This window comes from Mobula birostris, chromosome 24 (genome assembly GCF_030028105.1).
Source record: "Mobula birostris isolate sMobBir1 chromosome 24, sMobBir1.hap1, whole genome shotgun sequence".
NCBI classification, from domain to species: Eukaryota; Metazoa; Chordata; class Chondrichthyes; order Myliobatiformes; family Myliobatidae; genus Mobula; species Mobula birostris.
In genome coordinates, this window is record NC_092393.1 from 56,306,758 (window position 1) to 56,327,026 (window position 20,269).

The 20,269-nt window shown below is 39.0% G+C and overlaps 1 protein-coding gene across 11 annotated transcripts in view; it reads right to left on the reverse strand.

Moving 5' to 3' along the window:
* The window catches only part of bptf (bromodomain PHD finger transcription factor), a 173,669-nt gene that overhangs the window by 11,936 nt on the left and 141,464 nt on the right, over nucleotides 1-20,269 (reverse strand). For all 11 annotated transcript variants that reach the window (XM_072242562.1, XM_072242559.1, XM_072242561.1 and 8 more), the window contains 7 exons: nucleotides 19,230-19,455; nucleotides 18,292-18,905; nucleotides 16,539-16,624; nucleotides 14,080-14,305; nucleotides 8,475-8,722; nucleotides 5,801-5,974; nucleotides 2,670-2,862 (listed from right to left, as the gene is read on the reverse strand). In XM_072242562.1, the coding sequence (XP_072098663.1) occupies nucleotides 2,670-2,862; nucleotides 5,801-5,974; nucleotides 8,475-8,722; nucleotides 14,080-14,305; nucleotides 16,539-16,624; nucleotides 18,292-18,905; nucleotides 19,230-19,455 (1,767 nt within the window). The remainder of the gene's footprint in view (nucleotides 1-2,669; nucleotides 2,863-5,800; nucleotides 5,975-8,474; nucleotides 8,723-14,079; nucleotides 14,306-16,538; nucleotides 16,625-18,291; nucleotides 18,906-19,229; nucleotides 19,456-20,269) is intronic.

The following is a 20,269-nucleotide window of genomic DNA, read 5'->3' on the forward strand; positions in this document are numbered from 1 at the left end:
ATCATCCACTAACTACTGCAGCTGGATTCCTGAGATTTGGGAGATCCTGTAGTTAAGATAAACCTAACAATTTCCCACTAATTCTAAAGATTAGCTCTGCTTTCATAGGATATTAATTGGAGATGAGGGTGCCAACATGACAGATTGAGAATATTACTGGAACACAGCCTTTATTTGACACCGGTCTTCACTGAGATTGGTCTTTTGTAGACCCAATGACTTGTACCACAGCTTACTTATTATTGTAGTGCTAACATAAAATAAAGACTTATTTCTATGGGCAGCCAAAGTTGACAAGGAGGTTCAGTGGTTTGCCTGTTTGGAGTCGCAGGCTTGGATGACAATACCGAATATCTTGCATCGTGTTTTTAAAGGGGCTGAGCACAATCCTCAAACACATATCAGCTTTTAGAAATGTGTCTCACTAAATAGGATTGCAAATTGTGAATGATTAGGCATTCCTTTGACTCTGTAAACTCAAACCTCAGAACTCCCACTGCAAGATTAAATAGCATAAATTAATACGCATCTCTTGCAAAAAAAAGTTTATTGAACTAGTGATGCTCAACTGATGCCAGGTAATAATTCCTTTGCTGTCACAGGTGAGAGAGGCAGACATTCTTAAGACTATAGACCCAAAGTTAGAAAACAACAAAAAAAGAAATGGGTTGACAATAGCATCTTCACAAGATAAAAACTTGAAACAGTACTTGCAATTCGCAATTTAACTGCTTCATTAAAAAATTGGTGACAGAGTAATACCACTGAATTTTAAATTTTCACAGCTCATTTTTAAAAACTGTCACTGATAAAATGCTTTGCTTTGGACTTGTATTAAATTGCCTCATTGTTTAACTAAGGCATTTTGTGCAGCAAGCTAGTCTAAACCTTCCAATGGTTAATACTGCCAATTAACATGTAGGAGGACAGAGCAAAGTCAAGATGGCGCTAAACGGCGACTCTTTTGCTTACATCTTTGGAAGACTCTGACCTGGAGTTACACTCTGACTTTGGTTCTTTGAGGGAATGGGACCCGCTCTCAGGGCCTCACGACCGGCCGTTTTTTGATATCCCAAGGATGCGGCCTGGAAGACTAGTGCACTTTCAGGGTGCCAGATTTTTGTGGCTCTGGAGACGGGCTGATTCAAGTCTGGTGCCCCTGACTGAGTTGTCACAGGAGAACACTGAATATTGGGAGCAGTGGGTTAGCTGGTGGCTATGTGTCCAGAGACTTAAGCCTTTCCAGAGCCAATTCTCTGGGTGCAGAGCTTGGTAAGAACAACACATCATACTTTTAACATCATAATCAGCAAGTTGTTTGTTATGTCCCTCCTCTCGCTGTGAAATATGGACATCTCTTTTTCCCTTATTAGGGAGAGACAGAGCCTGTGGTATGTTGAATTACTGGGTGAATAAGTAGCCTTCGGGATACTAAAAGTCCGTACCTTCATTGATGCTTTGCTGCACACTTGAGTGCTCGGTGGAGGGCACCGATGCTTTTTTTGTCGGGGGGGGGGGGGTTGTTGCCTTGCCGCTGCTTGTGCATGGGAGGGGGAAGTTAGGAGGGTGGCTTTGTGGTACTAACGTCTAACTGTCATTCATTCTTTGAGGCATTCCTCTGTTTACCTGAATATTTGCGAAGAAATAAAATTTCAGGATGTATATTGTATACATTTCTTTGACATTAAATGTACTTATTGATCCTTATTGATTTGTTTGAAATGCACAATCCTGTCAGTTGTATACTTTACTTGGAACGATTGGGAAGGAGGAGAGAAGATTCAGCATCACTGTCTATTGCAAAGGACTGCAAAGACTTCTGCAGAATATTACAGACCAAAGAGTGGAAAACTGCTTGAATGACACCTCACAGATACCAGATTCTGCAGATGCTGGAAATTCAGAGACACACACACACACACACAAATACAGTGCTGGAGGAACTCAGCAGGTCAGGTAGCATCTATATAAAGGAACAAACTGTGAAACTTACGGCAACACACGCAAAATATGCAGGAGGAACTAAGCAGACGAGGCAGTATCTATGGAAAAAAAGTACAGTTGATGTTTCAGTCTGAGACCATTTGGCAGGACCGGAGGAAAAAAAAGATTTTTTTTCTTCCACGGCCTTCTGTTCTCGTCTATTGGACTCCCCCTTCTCTAGCCCTGCATCTCTTCCAACAATCGACTTCCCAGCTCTTTACTTCATCCTTCCCCGCTCTCGGTTTCACCTATCACTTTGTGCTTCTCTCTCCAGCCAACCTTTCAAAGCTACTCATCCTCTTTTCTCCAGTCCTGCCGAAGGGTCTTGGCCCGAAACATCAACAGTATTTTTTCCCCATAGATGCTGCATGGCCTGCTGAGTTCCTCCAGCATATTTTGTGTGTTACTTGGATTTCCAGCATCTGCAGATTTTCTCATTTGTCGAAATTACAGGCCAAGAAGGGTTGTAATGCAGGGTTTCGGCACGAAATATCAACAGTCTATTTCTCTCCATTGATGCTGCGTTATCTGCTGAGTTCCTCCAGCATTTTGTGTGTGTTACTTAAACTACACCCCAATCTTTTATTGTTTTTGAGTGATAAAATAGTTAACTGTAAGCAGAAAAGTTAACAACTGACTGCATTTGCAGTTGTAACAGCAAGTTTCTTTTGAAGTAAGTCCCCTACCTGTAATGAGCGCAGCACCCGTCTAAGACCCTCATAGTCTTTTTCTGAAAGAGGGCTGAGCACAGTCATAGCATCCTCTGTGGACTGGCACTGTGGACAGACATACTCATCTATGAGATCGGCCTCACTCTGAAGTATGCCAACACAGCGCCCATGGTACCAATTCTGGCAACGGTCACAGCCGATGTAAAACCTATGAGTTTAAACAAAAAAAAAACAATTATATTAACTGTAAAGTTCAGCAACAACAAACTGTACCATTGCTTATGTATTTAGTTTCTTTCAGCATACTCTCTTGGTGACACCATTTGTAGTAAAATGTAGTTCAGCCATGCAGATCAAAAGACTTACAGTTTAATCACTAGACTATGCTGAATTAGCTTAAATAATACAGCACTGCAAAAGGCCACAAAATCTGGAATCAGTCCAATTCCCATCCCTAATCATTATCCACTTCTCCAATTGTTTGTGCTTCCCATTAAAGATCCCTGTTCCCAAATCATCACTGTGACAGACTAAGCAGTGAAAAATCAGTTTAATCTTTTTTGCTTCACAAATCTAGAGAAGCTTTTACAACCTGCTTTTAACCTTCACTGCAGTTACACTCACACACTCTACTTTTCCCTTTTTAACCAGTTTGTCACCCTTGGCTGGAATTTAAAACTATTCCCAGATCTCAGGTGTGCTGCCTTTTCTGTCCATTTGGTATTTCTCTTCTTGTATCTAACATTGACTCTAAAATAGTTTTGTAAGCCTTGGCTGAGTCTCCTTTCATGTTTTATTTTTATACTAGACATTAATGAATAATTTCTGTAATTCATCCATAAACTTTTTTAAATGTTTGCCATTACCTATACACTCCCAACCCTCACGTGACTTTGCAACTCACCCCTTGTATCTGTACTGGTTCCCTTATATAGTTTCAGAAATCACATGTCAATATCAACTCTCTCATTTCCCAAATTTAATTCTGTCATACACTGATTGCTCTTTCTGAAGGGATACCGTACAAAGATCTCTCATTACATCACAGCCAGTCTAGAATAATCTGTTCTTTATTTCTATCCAAATGCATTGGTTAAAAACATGATGAACATATAAGAACTTAGTTAATATCCATCTTCACTACCTTCTTTTACTAAGGACGCAATTCCATGTCCTTCTTGCTCACCCTTCCCATATACTTTCTTGTTCTGTTTTCATCCCTGCCACCCTAAAGCCATCTCTGCAATCACCAGTATATCATATTCATTTATAACTATAATCACAGTTAATTCATCTACCTTACTGTGAATATCTTACGCAATGACCAAATGCACAGAGCGTGACCATCTGACACGGCCTGACCAAATTTCTAACATGTGTAAATGTATATGGTGAATAAAGTTGATCCTTGAGGTACCATGTCTTCAAGCTTGTCTTTTTAACATTACTAGTCACCTTAGCATTGTTTTACAGTGTGACCCTATTTGTTCCTAGCACCCAATTTCTTTATTTTCCACTTTTGTTTTCTTGATTCCCACCTTTCATTTCTATCATCAAATCTTTCTTCCATTCATCCTGCTCTGGTTACTATTCCAGCTTCAATCTTTTCCAAGAGCATCAGCACTCTCCTCCCAACTCCTTGGTTCCGGCCTGACCCAGACGTAATCCCTCCTGCTTTACAGGCCCAGTTTCAAGCAAGTCAGCGAAGAAAGCAATTATTTCAAATATAAATTATTCCCCAATAACTTTAAAATTGCAAAGCACACGCACAATTATGAGCAAGCTTTGGGATCAGAAAAATCTCTAAACTGGCCATAGGTAGTGAATGATTTAAGCCACTAAAATATTTGGCCCATTATATTTTTTTCATATTTCAAAAGAGAAAACACCATCACAGGTAGCAGAAAGACAATACTGCAAAGCTATGAATAGCAACATTTAATGCAGCCCAGAACAAACGTTATATATTTTTGAGACACTACAGGCAATTTTCTGCTTTGTTAAACAGTAATGTCCAAGTCAAAATGTTAATATTTCAAGCATAATAAAGTTTTCACTATTAACAAAACAGAAAACTGCTTCTTGAACCTTGCAAAATTGTATTGTTTAATGTTAGACACAAAACTTCCAAAAAGCTAAAAGAAAAAAATCAGATATGGATAGATAATTTTAACATTTTGAATAGAATTCACCGAATATTGATGCTACTTGACCTGCTGAGCATTTCCAGTATCTTCTGATCATGATCTGCAGAATTTTCTCTGGGTTTCAAGGTGCCAATTTTCAATCCCCTATTGTACAATTCACATCCGTCACCTGAGTTTTTTCATTTTACTCATAAAAGTAAAATAATTTTTCAGGAACCCCAAGCAGATTTAAGATTAAATGCAATTCCAAGAGTGACTCAGCGAGATGTGGAATGAAAGAGCCATACAGGTCACAAAGTCTCCTAGCTTCATTTCAATCTGTGGATCTAGCAAGCAAGCTAGTGACAAGTGGGCTCCTGAGCTGAGAACTGGAGGAATAAAATTGTTAAGGCCTTAACGCAGCTTGGCCTCGGTCCAGATGAAGGATTTCAACCGGAAACATCAGCTGTCCATTTCCCCTTACAGATATTTATTGCCCGAGTTCCTCCAGCTGTTTGTTTTAAGGCTTTAACCTGTTACAGATACTGAAAGCTATGATGTTGGAAAAGGACAGAATTAGCTTTGCCATGATGACTCAACATGGACATAAGATTGTAATTCTAGAGTATTTGTTGTTCAGTTTGTGAGAATGCTTAGAACCAACGGGAGCATATCTCAGCAGCGAGTCAAATGTCTTCAGACAAAGGAGAAAGGAAGAAATGGATTAACTGTGGTTGTCCTAACCAGGACAGATGGGACTGCAGGATATTAACTTGCACACATTCAAATTTAACGAAGAAGATACCAGCAAAGCAGACAGTGAATGGATTACCATTGGAAGATATCAAAAAAAAAATGGAGTAGTAACAGATAGTACAGGCAAGTTTAAAATGATTTCATGCAGTTTGCATCACAAACAGCAGGTAAAAGGCATCTACAAAGGACAATAGTACATGCCTGTCCCTCAATAGGAAAGCATTCAAAGGGCGATATAAAGTCTCTGTTGGTGTTTCAGCTTACTGTGATTCGTCGTATGGTGTTCTACAGATACAGTAGAGCTCCTCGCTGCTGCCCTCCTGTGCTCGTTTACACTCATTGCAAATGTACTCATCCATTTTTTTAGCCTCTTTTTCTGTGATACCAACACATTCTCCGTGATACCAATTCGTACAGAGATCACAGCCAATGTAGAACCTGAAAAACGAACACACACATTGGAGTGTGTTTAGGCTTCTCTCTTCCCTCCCATTAAATAAAAAAAAAAATAATGCAGAGGCAACATGATGGTGGGGCATACTAATGTGCTGACATGTTAGGTCAGAGCAGGCAGGTAAGGATCTTAACCTACAGTAACAACAAATCAGTCTCAACCATGGTGAGACAGGGTGACCTTATAGACCTCCCCAGAGAAAAAAATACAAACATGAGAGAGTCAAAAAGGACCTCACTTGTATACTGCTAATGATAAATGATCTGCAGAACTGTCGGGTATTTTTGCTTGGGAATTCAGCATGGAACACAAGAAATCATGATGCTTGGCACGACATTAATTAGGAAAACCAAAACAGAAGGAACAATTCATGGATTCACAGGTAATGGAGCTTCAGAAATGTGTTCAATTCATACTTTCAAAATGCTTACCCTATTTCCAACATAATCACTGGAGTAAGTTGGATTGTTCAATGCTACAATCCAAGACAGCATACTGGCCAACAGCAATGGCTCCAGTTAGCCTACCAGGAAGTTCAAAAGGCTGACTGAGCCTTTTTCTCATTTGTGATAGAAAAGGAAAACAGAACTCCCTTTAATGCAAACTAAATTTTAGTGAAAGTACATGGTATTTTGTTATCGCAAAGTCCCCAGATAGCAGACCACCTGATCACATTGGATTAGTCAGAATACGAGATATGGGTACTCCTTTGATTTTGCATTTGAAGTTGTGTTTTTTTCCTGATTGACATATTCCATGAGGAATGAATATTTCCTTTTCCTGCAGGCCAAGAGTGTTGTGTAATGACAAAGAAAATTTCTCCTTCCTCTCTGCCTTCATAATGATGCAACAGAAATCACTAGCATTTACTTTAGGTGGTCAGATCTACAGATCACAACCAAAATATGGAAGTGACATTGCATCATGTTTTTCAGAATCAAAACCAAAGCAGATTTTTAAAAAAAAATTCCGAAGAAAGCCAGAAGGCAGGAGAATGGGGTTAAGAAGGATAATAAATCAGCCAGGATGGAATAGTGGGGCAGACGTAATGGGCCAAATGGCGTAATTCTGCTCCAATATCTTCTGATCTATGGTCTTATGAAATATTGAATCTGGCAGTCTTTACGAGCAACTGTGGCACAGGACCATGCCACACAATAACAACATGGTTATTTTGCAAATTCCTACAATTTTGATCCTCATGCTTTCTAGTCAAAGGTCTGATTTTTCTTCAGAGTAAGACTGGCTACTAAACTGTTCTTGCAGAACTGATGAAATAACCTGGAAAATGGAACAGTTAAGAGTAGTTTTCCCCGCAATTGTAGGAATATACCACACTTTATTCCTGGGAATAAAGGGCGACTTATTACGTTTTTGACACTGTGGTAGGATAGAGAAGAGGAACAATCAGATGTCAATGAATAATAGTACAGGATTGCAGATTAATCTTAGTACAGTCCAACACCCATTCTATTAACATGATTATTAAACATTCATTATCCTTTACAACAGGGCTTGGGAAAAAAAAAACAAAAGTTAGAACCAACATAAAAACAACTTATTTTTGTACAAAAATTCAGTTTCAAAATGAACAACAGGATATTAGCTTATCTACAAGAAACAAGGATTGTACACAATCTCAAAAATGAACTGGACAATAACACTGGTTAAAATGGAAACAAGCATTTCATTCCTACCCAAAGGCTACCCAGAGTCATCACCGTGGCAGACCAAGTAGTGAAAAATTAGTTTGATCATAAAATGCAGAAAGTGTGGTGACAATGTGTTATGGACCTGCAGCCTGATTGACAATGCTACATTCCTGCCATGTGCCTCACTATTGAAGAGAGGGAGCAAACTACAATCTATAGCACTGGAAGCAACTACTTGAACTATTCTGTCTTTAAAACAACATCTCATTGCTTTGGTCTCTCAGGATAAGACAATACCCTCCTCTATGAATATGAACACCCCTCACTTAAAGACACTGCAACAGTCTCTATCCCCTACAATAAATCATTCCATAGTTCCATGAACTCAGCTCACGCAACTTGAAACTTTCAGATTATAGTGCCACAGTAGAGAATTTTCTATGTGCCATACTGCTTTCCTGTACAAATGTCAGAAAACTTGAACAGTGGACATTCCTGAGAATCACACTGATGAGGGCACAATTATACAACAAAATAGGAGCAGTAGACCCTAAAGCCAGCCCTGACATTCAAAGTAATCCATGCTGGTCTCAAGTCCTCAGTACCAGTTGACCAAAAACCTAGACTTGTCAATCTTTCAAATATTTATCTGCCTTAATATGGTGATCGAGACCTTGCATGCTAATTCTATGCATCTGCTGAAACAAAGGGATCTTTTGCAAATCTTTTTGGAATCCTGCATGAAATTTGTGATATAAGGCCATTACACAACCAAGAATAATTGTTTCAAATTTTGAAATATAGGCATTAGAAACATTTGGCTATTACATACTTTGATTCATCATAAGGTGTCTTGCAGATACAGTAAAGCTTTGTGTCCTTCTTGGATTCTTTTGAGGTAGTAGAAATCATCTTCTTCTTCTTCACCTTTGCAGGCTCTTTCTCCTCCTCTCTTTTTCGTTTCTGCGTCACCACAGTTTGTATTGCATTTGTATTTGCAAGGGCTGCGGTGTGCAGAGCAGCTGCCTGTGCCTTCTCCTTCTCTTTCCTTAACTTATTCCTATCTTTTCTTAGTTCCTCCTATCAAATGGAATAGAATTTCAGTCAATGGGATTAAATTCACAAAAAAGTCAAGAAGTGAGGAACATGTGTGTATTGATCAGAACAATACTGCACCATCAGCTTTGGATTTCACTTCCAGGCCTCTCAGACACAGGAAGGGGACTGCCTGGTGCCAGCACAGAAGCTCAAGTTCAGAGTATTTTTAGAACATAGAACACTATAACACAGCACAGGTCCTTTGGTTCATGATGCTGTGCTGACCTTTTAATTTACTCTAAGATCAATCTTACCCTTCCTTTCAACAGTCATCCATTTTTTCCAACATCTATGTACCTATCTAAGAGTTTCTTAAATGCCCCGAATGTATCTGCCACCATCCATGGCAGTGCATTCTACATATGTACCACTTTGTATAAAATACCTACTTCTGACATCTCTCTAAACTTTCCTCGAGTCACTTGAAAATTATGTCCCTGGTATTAGCAATTTCCACCCTGGGAAAATGTCTCAGGCTATCCACTCAATCTATGCCTACTATCATCTCGTACACCTCTATCAGGTCGCCTCTCATCTTCTTTCTCTCTAAAGAGAAAAGCCCAAGCTCACTCAAAGTATCCTCATAAGACATACTCTTTAACCCAGTCAGCATCCTGACGAATCTCCTCTGCACCATATCTAAAGCTTCTACATCCTTCCTATAATGAGGTGACCAGAACTGAACAGAGTATCCCAAGTGTGATCTAACTAGGGTTTTATAGAGCTAACTGGGGAAATTTAAAATTCAGTAATCTAGGATCCACTTCCAAAAAATCCTAAACCACACCCTCACATTGCTGACTGAGTTTCATTTCACCATGTTAATGGAAGTAAGTATTTGGCAGAAGTGACAGCATCCTCTGAGACATGAACTTATTTATGTTGGGTAACCTAAATGTGGTTTTGGTCACATTGCCAGAATGTTCCTTGGAATTCATGCATTCGAAGGAAAAAAGGAACCATTATTCAAGCATAACCTGGTTTGAACTTCATCACTGTCTTTATAATCAGAACAAGAACTCCATAGCTGTATCACCATCTGGTATGGTAATTGCAAGCCATCTGCCTGTACGGCCCTCCAACCAATTGTGAGGACTAATGTTACTCTGGTTGGCAATCAGTGGTGAGTAGTGTGCCGTCGGGGTCAGTGTTGGGCCTGCAACTGTTTACAATATACATTAATGATCTGGAAGAGGGTAATGGGTGTAGTCTATCTAAGTTTGCTGATAATACTAAACTGAGTAGAAAAGCAAATTGTGCAGAAGATACAGAGAGTCTGCAGAGAGATACAAGCCAGTGGGCAGATGGAGTACAATGTTGGTAAATGCGAAGTCATCCACTTTGGAAGGAAAAATGAAAGATTATTATTTAAGTGTTAAAAAATGCAGCATGCTGCTATGCAGAGGGATTTGGGAGTGCTTGTACATGATTCATAAAAGGTTGGTTTGCAGGTCAGCAGGCTATCAAGGCAAATGGAATGCTGCCCTTCATTGCTAGAGGGATTGAACTTAAGAGCAGGAAGGTTATGCTGCAACTGTATAGGGTACTGGTGAGGCCACACCTGGAGTACTGCGTACAGTTCTGGTCTCCTTACTTGAAGGAGGATATACTGGCTTTGGAGGTGGTGCAGAAGAGGTTCACCAGGTTGATTCCAGAGATGAGGGGGTTAGACAATGAGGAGAGATTGAGTCAGCTGGGACTGTACTCACTGGAATTCAGAAGAATGAGAGGAGACCTGATAGAAACATATAAAATTATGAAAGGGATAGATAAGATAGAGGCAGAAAAGTTGTTTCCACTGGTAGGTGAGACTAGAACCAGGGGACATAGCCTCAAGATTTGGGGGAGTAGATTTAGGATGGAGAGGAGGAGGAACTGCTTTTCCCAGAGTGGTGAATCTGTGGAATTCTCTGTCAAATGAAGCAGTGGAGGCTACCTCAGTAAATATATTTAAGACAAGAGTTGGATAGATTTTTGCATAGTAGGGGAATTAAAGGTTATGGGGAAAAGGCAGGTAGGTGGAGATACAGTGGCACGCAAAAGTTTGGGACCCCCGGTCAAAATTTCTGTTACTGTGAATAGTTAAGTGAGTAGAAGATGAACTGATCTCCAAAAGTCATAGTTAAAGGTGAAACATTCGTTTCAACATTTTGAGCAAGATTAGTGTATTATTTTAGTTTTGTACAATTTTAGAGTAAAAAAAAGGAAAGGAGCATCATGCAAAAGTTTGGGCACCCCAAGAGATTTGAGCTCTCAGATAACTTTTACCAAGGTCTCAGGCCTTAATTAGCCTGTTAGGGCTATGGCTTGTTCACAGTCGTCGTTAGGAAAGGCCAGGTGATGCAAATTTCAAAGCTTTATAAATACCCTGACTCCTTAAACCTTGTTCCAACAATCAACAGCCAGGGGCTCCTCTAAGCAGCTGCCTAGCACTCTAAAAATTAAAATAAATGATGTCCACAAAGCAGGAGAAGGCGATAAGAAGACAGCAAATCGTTTTCAGGTAGCCGTTTCCTCAGTTGCTGAAGTAATTAAGAAATGGCAGTTAACAGGAACGGTGGAGGTCAAGTTGAGGTCTGGAAGACCAAAAAAACTTTCTGAGAGAATTGCTCATAGGATTGCCAGAAAGGCAAATTAATACCCTGTTTGACTGCAAAAGACCGTCAAGAAGATTGAGCAGACTCTGGAGTGGTGGTGCACTGTCCTACGGTGCAGTGACACCTGCACAAATATGACCTTCATGGAAGAGTCATCAGAAGAAAACCTTTCCTGCGCCCTCACCACAAAATTCAGCGTCAGAAGTTTGCAAAGGAACATCTAAACAAGTCTGATGCATTTTGGAAACACGCCCCGTGGAGTGAAGTTAAAATAGAACTTTTTGGCTGCAATGAGCAAAGGCATGTTTGGAGAAAAAGGGGTGCAGAATTTCATGAAAAGAACACCTCTCCAACTGTTAAGCACGGGGGTGGATCGATCATGCTTTGGGCTTGTGTTGCAGCCAGTGGCACAGGGAACATTTTAAATACCAGCAAATTCTGGAAGCAAACATCACACCAGCTGTAAAAAAGCCAAAGATGAAAAGAGGATGGCTTCTACAACAGGATAATGATCCTAAACACACCTCAAAATCCATGATGGACTACCTCGAGGCGCAAGCTGAAGGTTTTGCCATGGCCCTCACAGTCCCCCGACTTAAACATCATCGAGAGTTTGTGGATAGACCTCAAAATAGCACTGCATGCAAGATGGCCCAAGAATCTCACAGAACTAGAGGCCTTTTGTAAGGAAGAATGGGCAAAAATCCCCCAAACAAGAATGGAAAGACTCTTAGCTGGCTACAGAAAGCGTTTACAAGCTGTGATACTTGCCAAGAAGGGTGTTGCTAAGTACTGACCATGCAGGGTGCCCAAACTTTTGCTTTGGGCCCTTTTCCTTTTTTGTTATTTTGAAACTGTAAAAGATGGAAATAAAAAAGCAATCTTGCTTAAAATATTAAAGAAATGTGTCATCTTTAACTTTATGCCTTTTCGAAATCAGGTCATCTTTTACTCGCTTAGCTATCCAGAGTAACAGAAATTTTAACTAGGGGTGCCCAAACTTTTGCATGCCACTGTTAGTCCTTGGTTAGATCAGCCATGAAGGGTGGAGCAGGCTCAACGAGCCAGACGGCCTATTCCTGCTCCTATTTCTTACGTTCTTAGGACTGCTGAGGTAATCATCAAGGTGCCTCTTCCTGCCACCATCCAGGACATATACCACAGCACTGTGTTCCAAGCCCTGAGCATTGTCAAGGACCCCGCCCATCCATCCCAAAATCTCTTGACCACCTACCATTGGGCAGAAGGTACCACAGTTTCAGAACAAGGACTGTTAGGCTGGCTAACAGCTTCTTCCCCCAGGCTGCGAGACTTCTGAACATCCTGCTATCACCCAGTACACATTATTTATGACAGCACAAGTAGCATTATACTGCTGTATATTTAACTGTATGTCACATATGCACTAGTACATCTACAGAATATTTTTATTACCTGCTAATATTATAGTATTAATATTATTTTATGTGCTGTATGTAATATATGTACTGTGTTTTGCACCTTGGTCCCAGAGGAATTTTTTTTTGTTTCACTCTATATATGTGTATGGTCGAATGACAATAAACTTGAACTCAAAAATTGACCAAGAAAGCAGTGTTTCCTTAACTTAGAAAGAAATACACACTGTTATTCTGCAAGATTTGGTACCAAAACCTTTGATCTTTTAAATAAATATCAATGACATTAGTTGGATATAGCAAGTGTGATTCTATAAAGCTGAAACAGCAAACAGCAAGGATGATAGTAGCAAACATCAGGGAGGACTGAGAAAAATTGGGTGAAACAGGCAAAATAATGTGAAGTAATATATTCTGTAAAGACTGCGAAGTGGCAATATGAACTAAAATTATTTAACTTTAAAGGTTTGTAGCTGGTGGAATAGTTGATAAACTATTAAAAGAGTAAAAGACTTGTGGTCTTACAGATAGAAGCATCGAAAGGACAAAGGCAAGAAAATTATACCAATCCTTCAAAATTCAGTAATTAGGCCTCATCCAAAGAAATGGCCTTTGTTTTGAGTACCAAACTTTAGGAAGCATGTCACAGAGATGGGGCTTAAGGAATATGGATTTAATTTTGTTAAGGAAGATTAAAGGGAGATTAATAATAGATCTGATCAAGTAAATAAGGAGAATTGTTACACTTGCTAATAACCAGTTTAACATTACTGGCAGAAAGAGATGGACATAGGATGAATTGAATAGCTTTCTCAAAAGGAACTGGGAAGGACAATGGGCTAAATTGTCTATGCTGTTAGATGTTAAAATTTCTTGCCATATAATTCTTGAGAACTTTTGAGCAGTGGAAACCACAACATCTTTTCCAAGAACAGAACACCCTGCATAATCAAATCTCTTCCTCATTATCCTACATAGAGATGAGGAGGAATTTCTTAAGCCAGAGGGTGGTGAATCTGTGGAATTCATTGCCACAGATGGCTGTGGAGGGCAAATCTTTAGGAATGAGGTTGTTAAGCTCTTGGTTAGTAAGGACATCAAAGTTTACAGGGAGAAGACAGGAGAATGGGGTTGACTGGAAATAATAAATCAGCGATGATAAAATGACAGAGCAGACTCAATGAGTTCAATGGTCTAATTATGCTATGTCTTATGGTCTAAAAGATGAACTTTTATCATATACATTTTATTGTTGTGCAGAGGATTTTATTTTATGTAAAATGTTACGTGCAAAAAAGATGGAAATCTGTTTCTAAAACAAAGAAAGTGCTTAATGGTCACATACCTGGACCTCAATTTGAAGTTCTTTGTCTAATAATGCCCTTTTCTTAAGGATCTCAGCTTTCAATTGCTCTTTGTGTTTGAACAACAGTGCTGATAGCTTGGTGGCGTTCTGTTTACTGCGCTTTTGCTCCACATTTTCATCCCGTTTTCTCTTCTTTGCTGCTTGCTTTTCTTCTTTATCAATTTTATCCAGAATATACTTCATGACCTGATTACACACAATCATCCTGGACCCAACAAGAAGAAAATAAATCGCTAACGCACTTCTCAGTGATCTATTAAATCTCCATCAAACATTTTATAGGAAATTGTAAAGCACATAAATAATTTCCATTAATAAATCTCTTCCTTCAATACAAACCGTTAAAAGATGAAGTTTATTGGAAACAATACTTGCATCAATATTTATTGCCAAAATCATAGGTTGATTGGCTCCCTCTTCAGATGTACCACTGTAGTGAAAGCATGTAATTTTTTTCTCTGCAATCTCCCCCACCGCACCCCCCCCAATCAACCTCGAACTTTTCTCCAAGAAGCCAAGATCATTAGTTGATTATTGTGTGCAGGACTTACACCAACAAGTATCATCAGTGTGGGAATAAATCACTACCAATCTTCAGTTTGTTAGCGTAATTCACATGAATCTAAGCAACTCCAATTTCTTACCTTCATAAAAACTAGAATGGGTTACTTAAATATTAATTGGCCAATTGAAGATCTTGAAGGTAAGGAGTACAACATGACATTTATACCCATGATTTCTCAAGCTGCTTTTGACAATCTTTGTGTTATTTGAGAATTCAGCAAGCAGGGATAAGATGTTTCTTAAGATGGGAAAATGAATAGTTCTTGTATAGCAATTGGAAATATTTATTACTACATCATACAAGGTGACCTCCTGATCAGCAAGCTATGAACCAACATGTATACTGAATCAAAAGGAAAACTGTATTGCCTATGGAGAAGTTAAACACCACTCATTTTAGAGGAAAATCTCAATTTCAATGTATATTAAAAAAAAATCTCAACCGGTTTCAGAACAGATCATCATAAAGGAAACTGGTTGGAATTGATACAGTTTCGAAGGGAGTGAATTGTATATTCACAAATTACCTCTATTATTTTAGGTCTGAAAAACACTGGATAATCAGTCTCAAAAGAGGCTCGTTTCATGAAGTACCCCTCAATCTCTTCACATTTCTACCCAAAATTCTAATAAATAGATTGCTTGAAAACCTACGACCATTCATGATGTCAAGTTATTGTTCGCAGGTCATGACCGAATACATGGACATTTTCTAGTTCCACATTTCCTTTACCAGTACTCAACTCATATGGATATTGGTATAATCTTGCTAAAGTCAAGAAGATTGTTGATTCAAGTTCCACTCTACATAAATTAATACTCCATTTTAATACCGAGCTATAACGTTGAAGATGCCATGGTTAAATCAGATGTTAGACGAAAACAATACCTCCCTTCTCAAGTAGATGCAAAGGAAATCTCATGATACCACAGTGGAGTAGAGTTTTGCATTAATTCCCAAAAAAACAAAAAAAAATTCTTTGTGGTAACTTACATTATTGATTATGGGTGCATGCCGTACCCAACCTGGGCTAGAATTTGGGGCATTCTGAATAATCAATGATGGTACAAAAGCTTCAGGAAGTGATTTTTCAGGCGAATACCAAATTTACTCCTTAAAAGTTAACCATTCTAGTTTGGAACAGAGAAAACTATACACCCAATAAGAAAAATGAGGGAAGCAAAATAGTGTAATTCAGTCTCAAGACCAAAATTACATTTTATGGACTCACAGATTTAATACATTTCTGGTAAACTGAAAAATTCAAAATATTTTTGTGTTTTAAATAAAACTAAGCTAACAAAACCAAGATCTCTCAACAGGAACCATGTCTTCTTAGAAATGGCAGACAAAGGTGGCTCACAAGTTATAAATCGTAGCAAGCAATTACAGAGGATTATATCTAATAATCCATTGGTGCATTTTGTTAAATTGAGAAGTGGGTCAATTAAAACACCAAGTTAGAGCCAGTTTCGTAAATCACCACTTCTCTCCATTTCACATGCAAACCTTTATCATTGTAGTCCAACTTATGTAGAGGATAAGCCATTTTATTTTAGGTAAACTATTTTATTCTGTTTTATTCCACTGCTTTCTCACGGCAATTAAAAATTTTGTATTTGTGTATAAGAGAATGCCAAACTATTTGCATAAATCAAGAACCAGTTAAGTGGCTTTTGTCAATTTGACAACAAGGAAGGTCAGAGTGGAGTGAAAATAAGTGGATCATTTTAAGGAAATGAAAACTAGAGTTTTGTCATTTTTGTTAAAATAACTTTCTTGCTGATAGAGAGACTTCTAACCTTACTGAGTGATAAAACTCTACTGATGTATACTTTCATAATTCTACCAAATAGTCTTTAGATAAATATACCTCTGGTTTTCTTCCCGCTCTGCAGGTGACATCATTCTACTCTTTGCCTTCAAGTGCTCTATGACAGCATTTTGTTTCATTACCACCTACATAGAAACAAAACAGTTATTATAAAAGATAACATTATTAAATGAAATACTAAATAGTTCAAGGTCTTACATCAGCAAACACTGGGGAGGTGTGGCAGCAGTAAATACATTGTTAAAATGTTTGATTAATGATGGTTATAGATACATCACATCGTAGTCAGAGAAGGATGGTTATTAGTGGGGGAAATGATGGTGAGGGTAGGGAAGGATGAAAAAATGGAGTGAGAAAGGTTTGATAAACAGGAATAGAGGTTGGAAATGGAGCCGGGGGGGGAGGGAAATGGGGCAAATAGCCAGTATTAAGTTGACACTTAATGACTAAATAGGATGACAAAAACTACTTGGGGGAAATGAGTGTCTTGCTTACTCTGGAGCAACTTTTTAAAAAAAAATTACTGTCTTAAATACTAGTTGTACAATGCAGCATATTAAAGTTCACCGATCAGAACAGTTCAACAGGCATGTTATTCCAGAGAAGCTTAATAGCAGAATTGCTTTCAAATAATTACTTGATGCAGTTAGTTCAAATTTATGGCCTCAGCAAGTGAGCCTCTGGCAAGGTAGCTTATCAACCTTCAAATGAAGGAGTCTGGTCACTTGGCTATTAAGTTAAAATATCACAAGTAATAAGGACTTGTTAGAAAATCAACAACCAGTAAGATTAGGAGGGTGGTCATAAACACGAAATTCTGCAGATGCTGGAAATCTTGAGCATCTTGAATATTCACAGAATACTGGAGGAACTCAGCAAGTCAGGCAGCATCTATGGAGGGGAGTAAACAGATGATGTTTCAGGCTGAGACCCTTTAACAGGCCCTGAGAGATCTCAGGCAGAAACATCAACTTTTTACTCCCTTCCATAGATGTTGTTTGACATCCTTAGGAAGGTGGTCACTGCAGACTTCAGTAACCATCAACGCCAGCAGGTGACCTGAGGTAGTTATTTTGAATCAGATTTGAATACAAAATTTATATACTGCTATGATTCAGTTTAAGGACTACATAAAAATCAATTACACTTCAAGTGCTCCTAAAAAGCAGTGTCATTTGACTAATACTATTTTTAACTGATCAATATACAATTCAGTTCCCCAAAAATAAAACCTAAACTCAGTGCCCACTTTATTAAGTACCTTCTGTACCTAATACTCAGTGGTTACCTTCCAAAATACTCAAACCACCCTGTCTGACACCAACAATCATTCCACATTTTGTCCCCATTCTGATGTTTGGTCTGAACAACAAATGAACCTCTTGACCATGTCCACATGTTTTTAATGCACTAAGTTGCTGCCACATGATACAGCGGATTCTGGTTAATTGGGACACATCAGAACCAATACTTTTTGGCCCAATTAAGTAGCTGCCCTGATTAGCTGAAATTTCATGGAAACAGTTAAAAAAGGTATATAAAAAAAAAGACAAACCTCTGTTTAACTAGGTGACAAATTATGTAATTATATAAAATACAGAACAAATTAGAACACTACCAATACTATGACAGTACTATAAAAGTGTGTATTAGTTCCTAATAGTTACTGACTATTCCTTAATTAAATTAGGACATACTGGTTCAAATTAATGAAGGAAGTGACAGAATACAAAACTTAGAAGAAAACCATATCACGCAGGAAATAAACTTAATTCTTCATGGCAATTATTACCTGTTTCTGAATAATTTCATTTTGATTTGTTGTCTGCAGCAAATGTTCCCTTTTAGCGTCTATCTGCAGTTGTTTCTTTTGCTGTTGCTGTTCGCGGATCTGCTGGATTCGCTGGAGCTGTTCCTGAACGCTGGCTGCTTGCACGCTGACGACATTTTGGATTTGCTGGGCTGGGGTCAGACCTGGCTGCTGAATCTGAACAGGGACCTGAAGTTTCACTTGCTGCTGAACCACACCCTGAGAGACCTGAGGCAGAGTCTGTGTCTCAGCTGCTGCCTGAGTCGTAACCTGGGTTTGAAGTGGAAGTGGAAGCGGAGGAGCCATTGTCTGAACCTGGAGCTGAGGTTGCTGGGTCTGCTGCTGGGGCTGAGGTGGGGACTGTACAGTTAGCTGACTCCCAGCCTGTGCTGAAGGAACCTGGGTTTGTGGCTGAGCTTGGATCTTTTCAGTTGGCTGGCCTTGTGCTGGCTGCATTTGGACAGGTTGTACAGAGGACGGAGGTTGGGAGGCAGCTGGCGTCTGAACTGGAGAAGGCGGCGGAGGCTGAGGAGGTAACTGAACTGGAGATTGTGTTTGTTGTACAGTTGTCTGCACAGGTTTTGGTTCCACTGCAGCTATAGAACAAGATCAAATACATGCAGCATCTCATAAGTGTATACATACAATATAGAAAATAAATAATAGGTAATCAATGCAAAATAGACAATGTGCCTATTATGATAAATTCCAGTATCACCGGTACAATGATTTAGAGGTTAATTGCTTACTGAATGAAATATTCAACAATATACACACTTTTTGTGCACAAGGTAATGATAGGGTAATTTTACAGCAATATTCTGGTGATGACATTCACCAATTGCATTGTATGTATATCAAAAAATTTGAACTTCCAGAAAAACAATCAGGAAATGACTTTTCCATCATAAAGATCTTACCTGGTGCTATCGTTGTCGTAGTGGCCGCTGTAGTTGCAGCAGCTGATGCTGTCACTGTTGTTAATGGTGTGAAGAGGAACCTCTGAATAGTTCCACTTGGCATGGCAGCCTGCATCAACTGCTGGCCTGGCCCAGGAATAACTGATACACCTTGTGGGATAAGTTGAAGCTGTCCAGTTGTTTGTCCCTGCCCTTGAATAACCACAGTCAGTCCCTGACCTCCACTCTGCAACATCAGCAGCATAATTACCAATTAGAAGAGCTTTGCAATGCATCTGTATTTTAACAAATTATCCTGCTAATGCTCTTCTTGGAAGTGATGTAGAAGAGCTAGTAACCAACAATGGCCTAATTCTACTTCTATATCTTATGGACACATGCTACTGAATACTGACATTTGTACTGTCCTTTTCATACCCCTTTCAGGACATCAATATTCTTGAAACACATCATTACTGTAATAATGAAAATGAGGTTATCAATTTGTGCACAGCAAACTTCCATAATCAATGTAACAATGTTTGGGTTGTCTACTTTGGTATTGTTGGTTGAAAGATCTGCTGTTCAAATACTCAAAACTGAGTGGACCATATAGTAGGTAGTTAACTCATACCTTGGATTATAACTGTTGGGTGAAACTCTCCAAATCCAGTCAATAAAACCACACCATTACCAAGTGTGTGAATATAAGCTCATTAAATAGAAGCAAGAGTAGGCTGCTCAACCCTGCCTTACCATTCAACATAATTTACCCCAGGTTGCTCTCATGTACCAGTTCCCTAAAACCCTTGGTCCCCTTTATCTTCCATGAATGTATCCATGTCCTCTTCAAATACTCTCCATCATCAAGCCCCCATAACCTTCTGGGGTAGAGAATTCCAGAGATTCACCACTCCCTATGAGAAGAAATCCCTTCTTGCCTCAGTACCCTGATCACAAAACCAAAACATCTTGTTTCCAACATCGACACTGTCATTCTCCAATGAAGTTCAGATGCTTCACTGAGATTCCTCAACTTCAAATAACATAGATTTTATTTC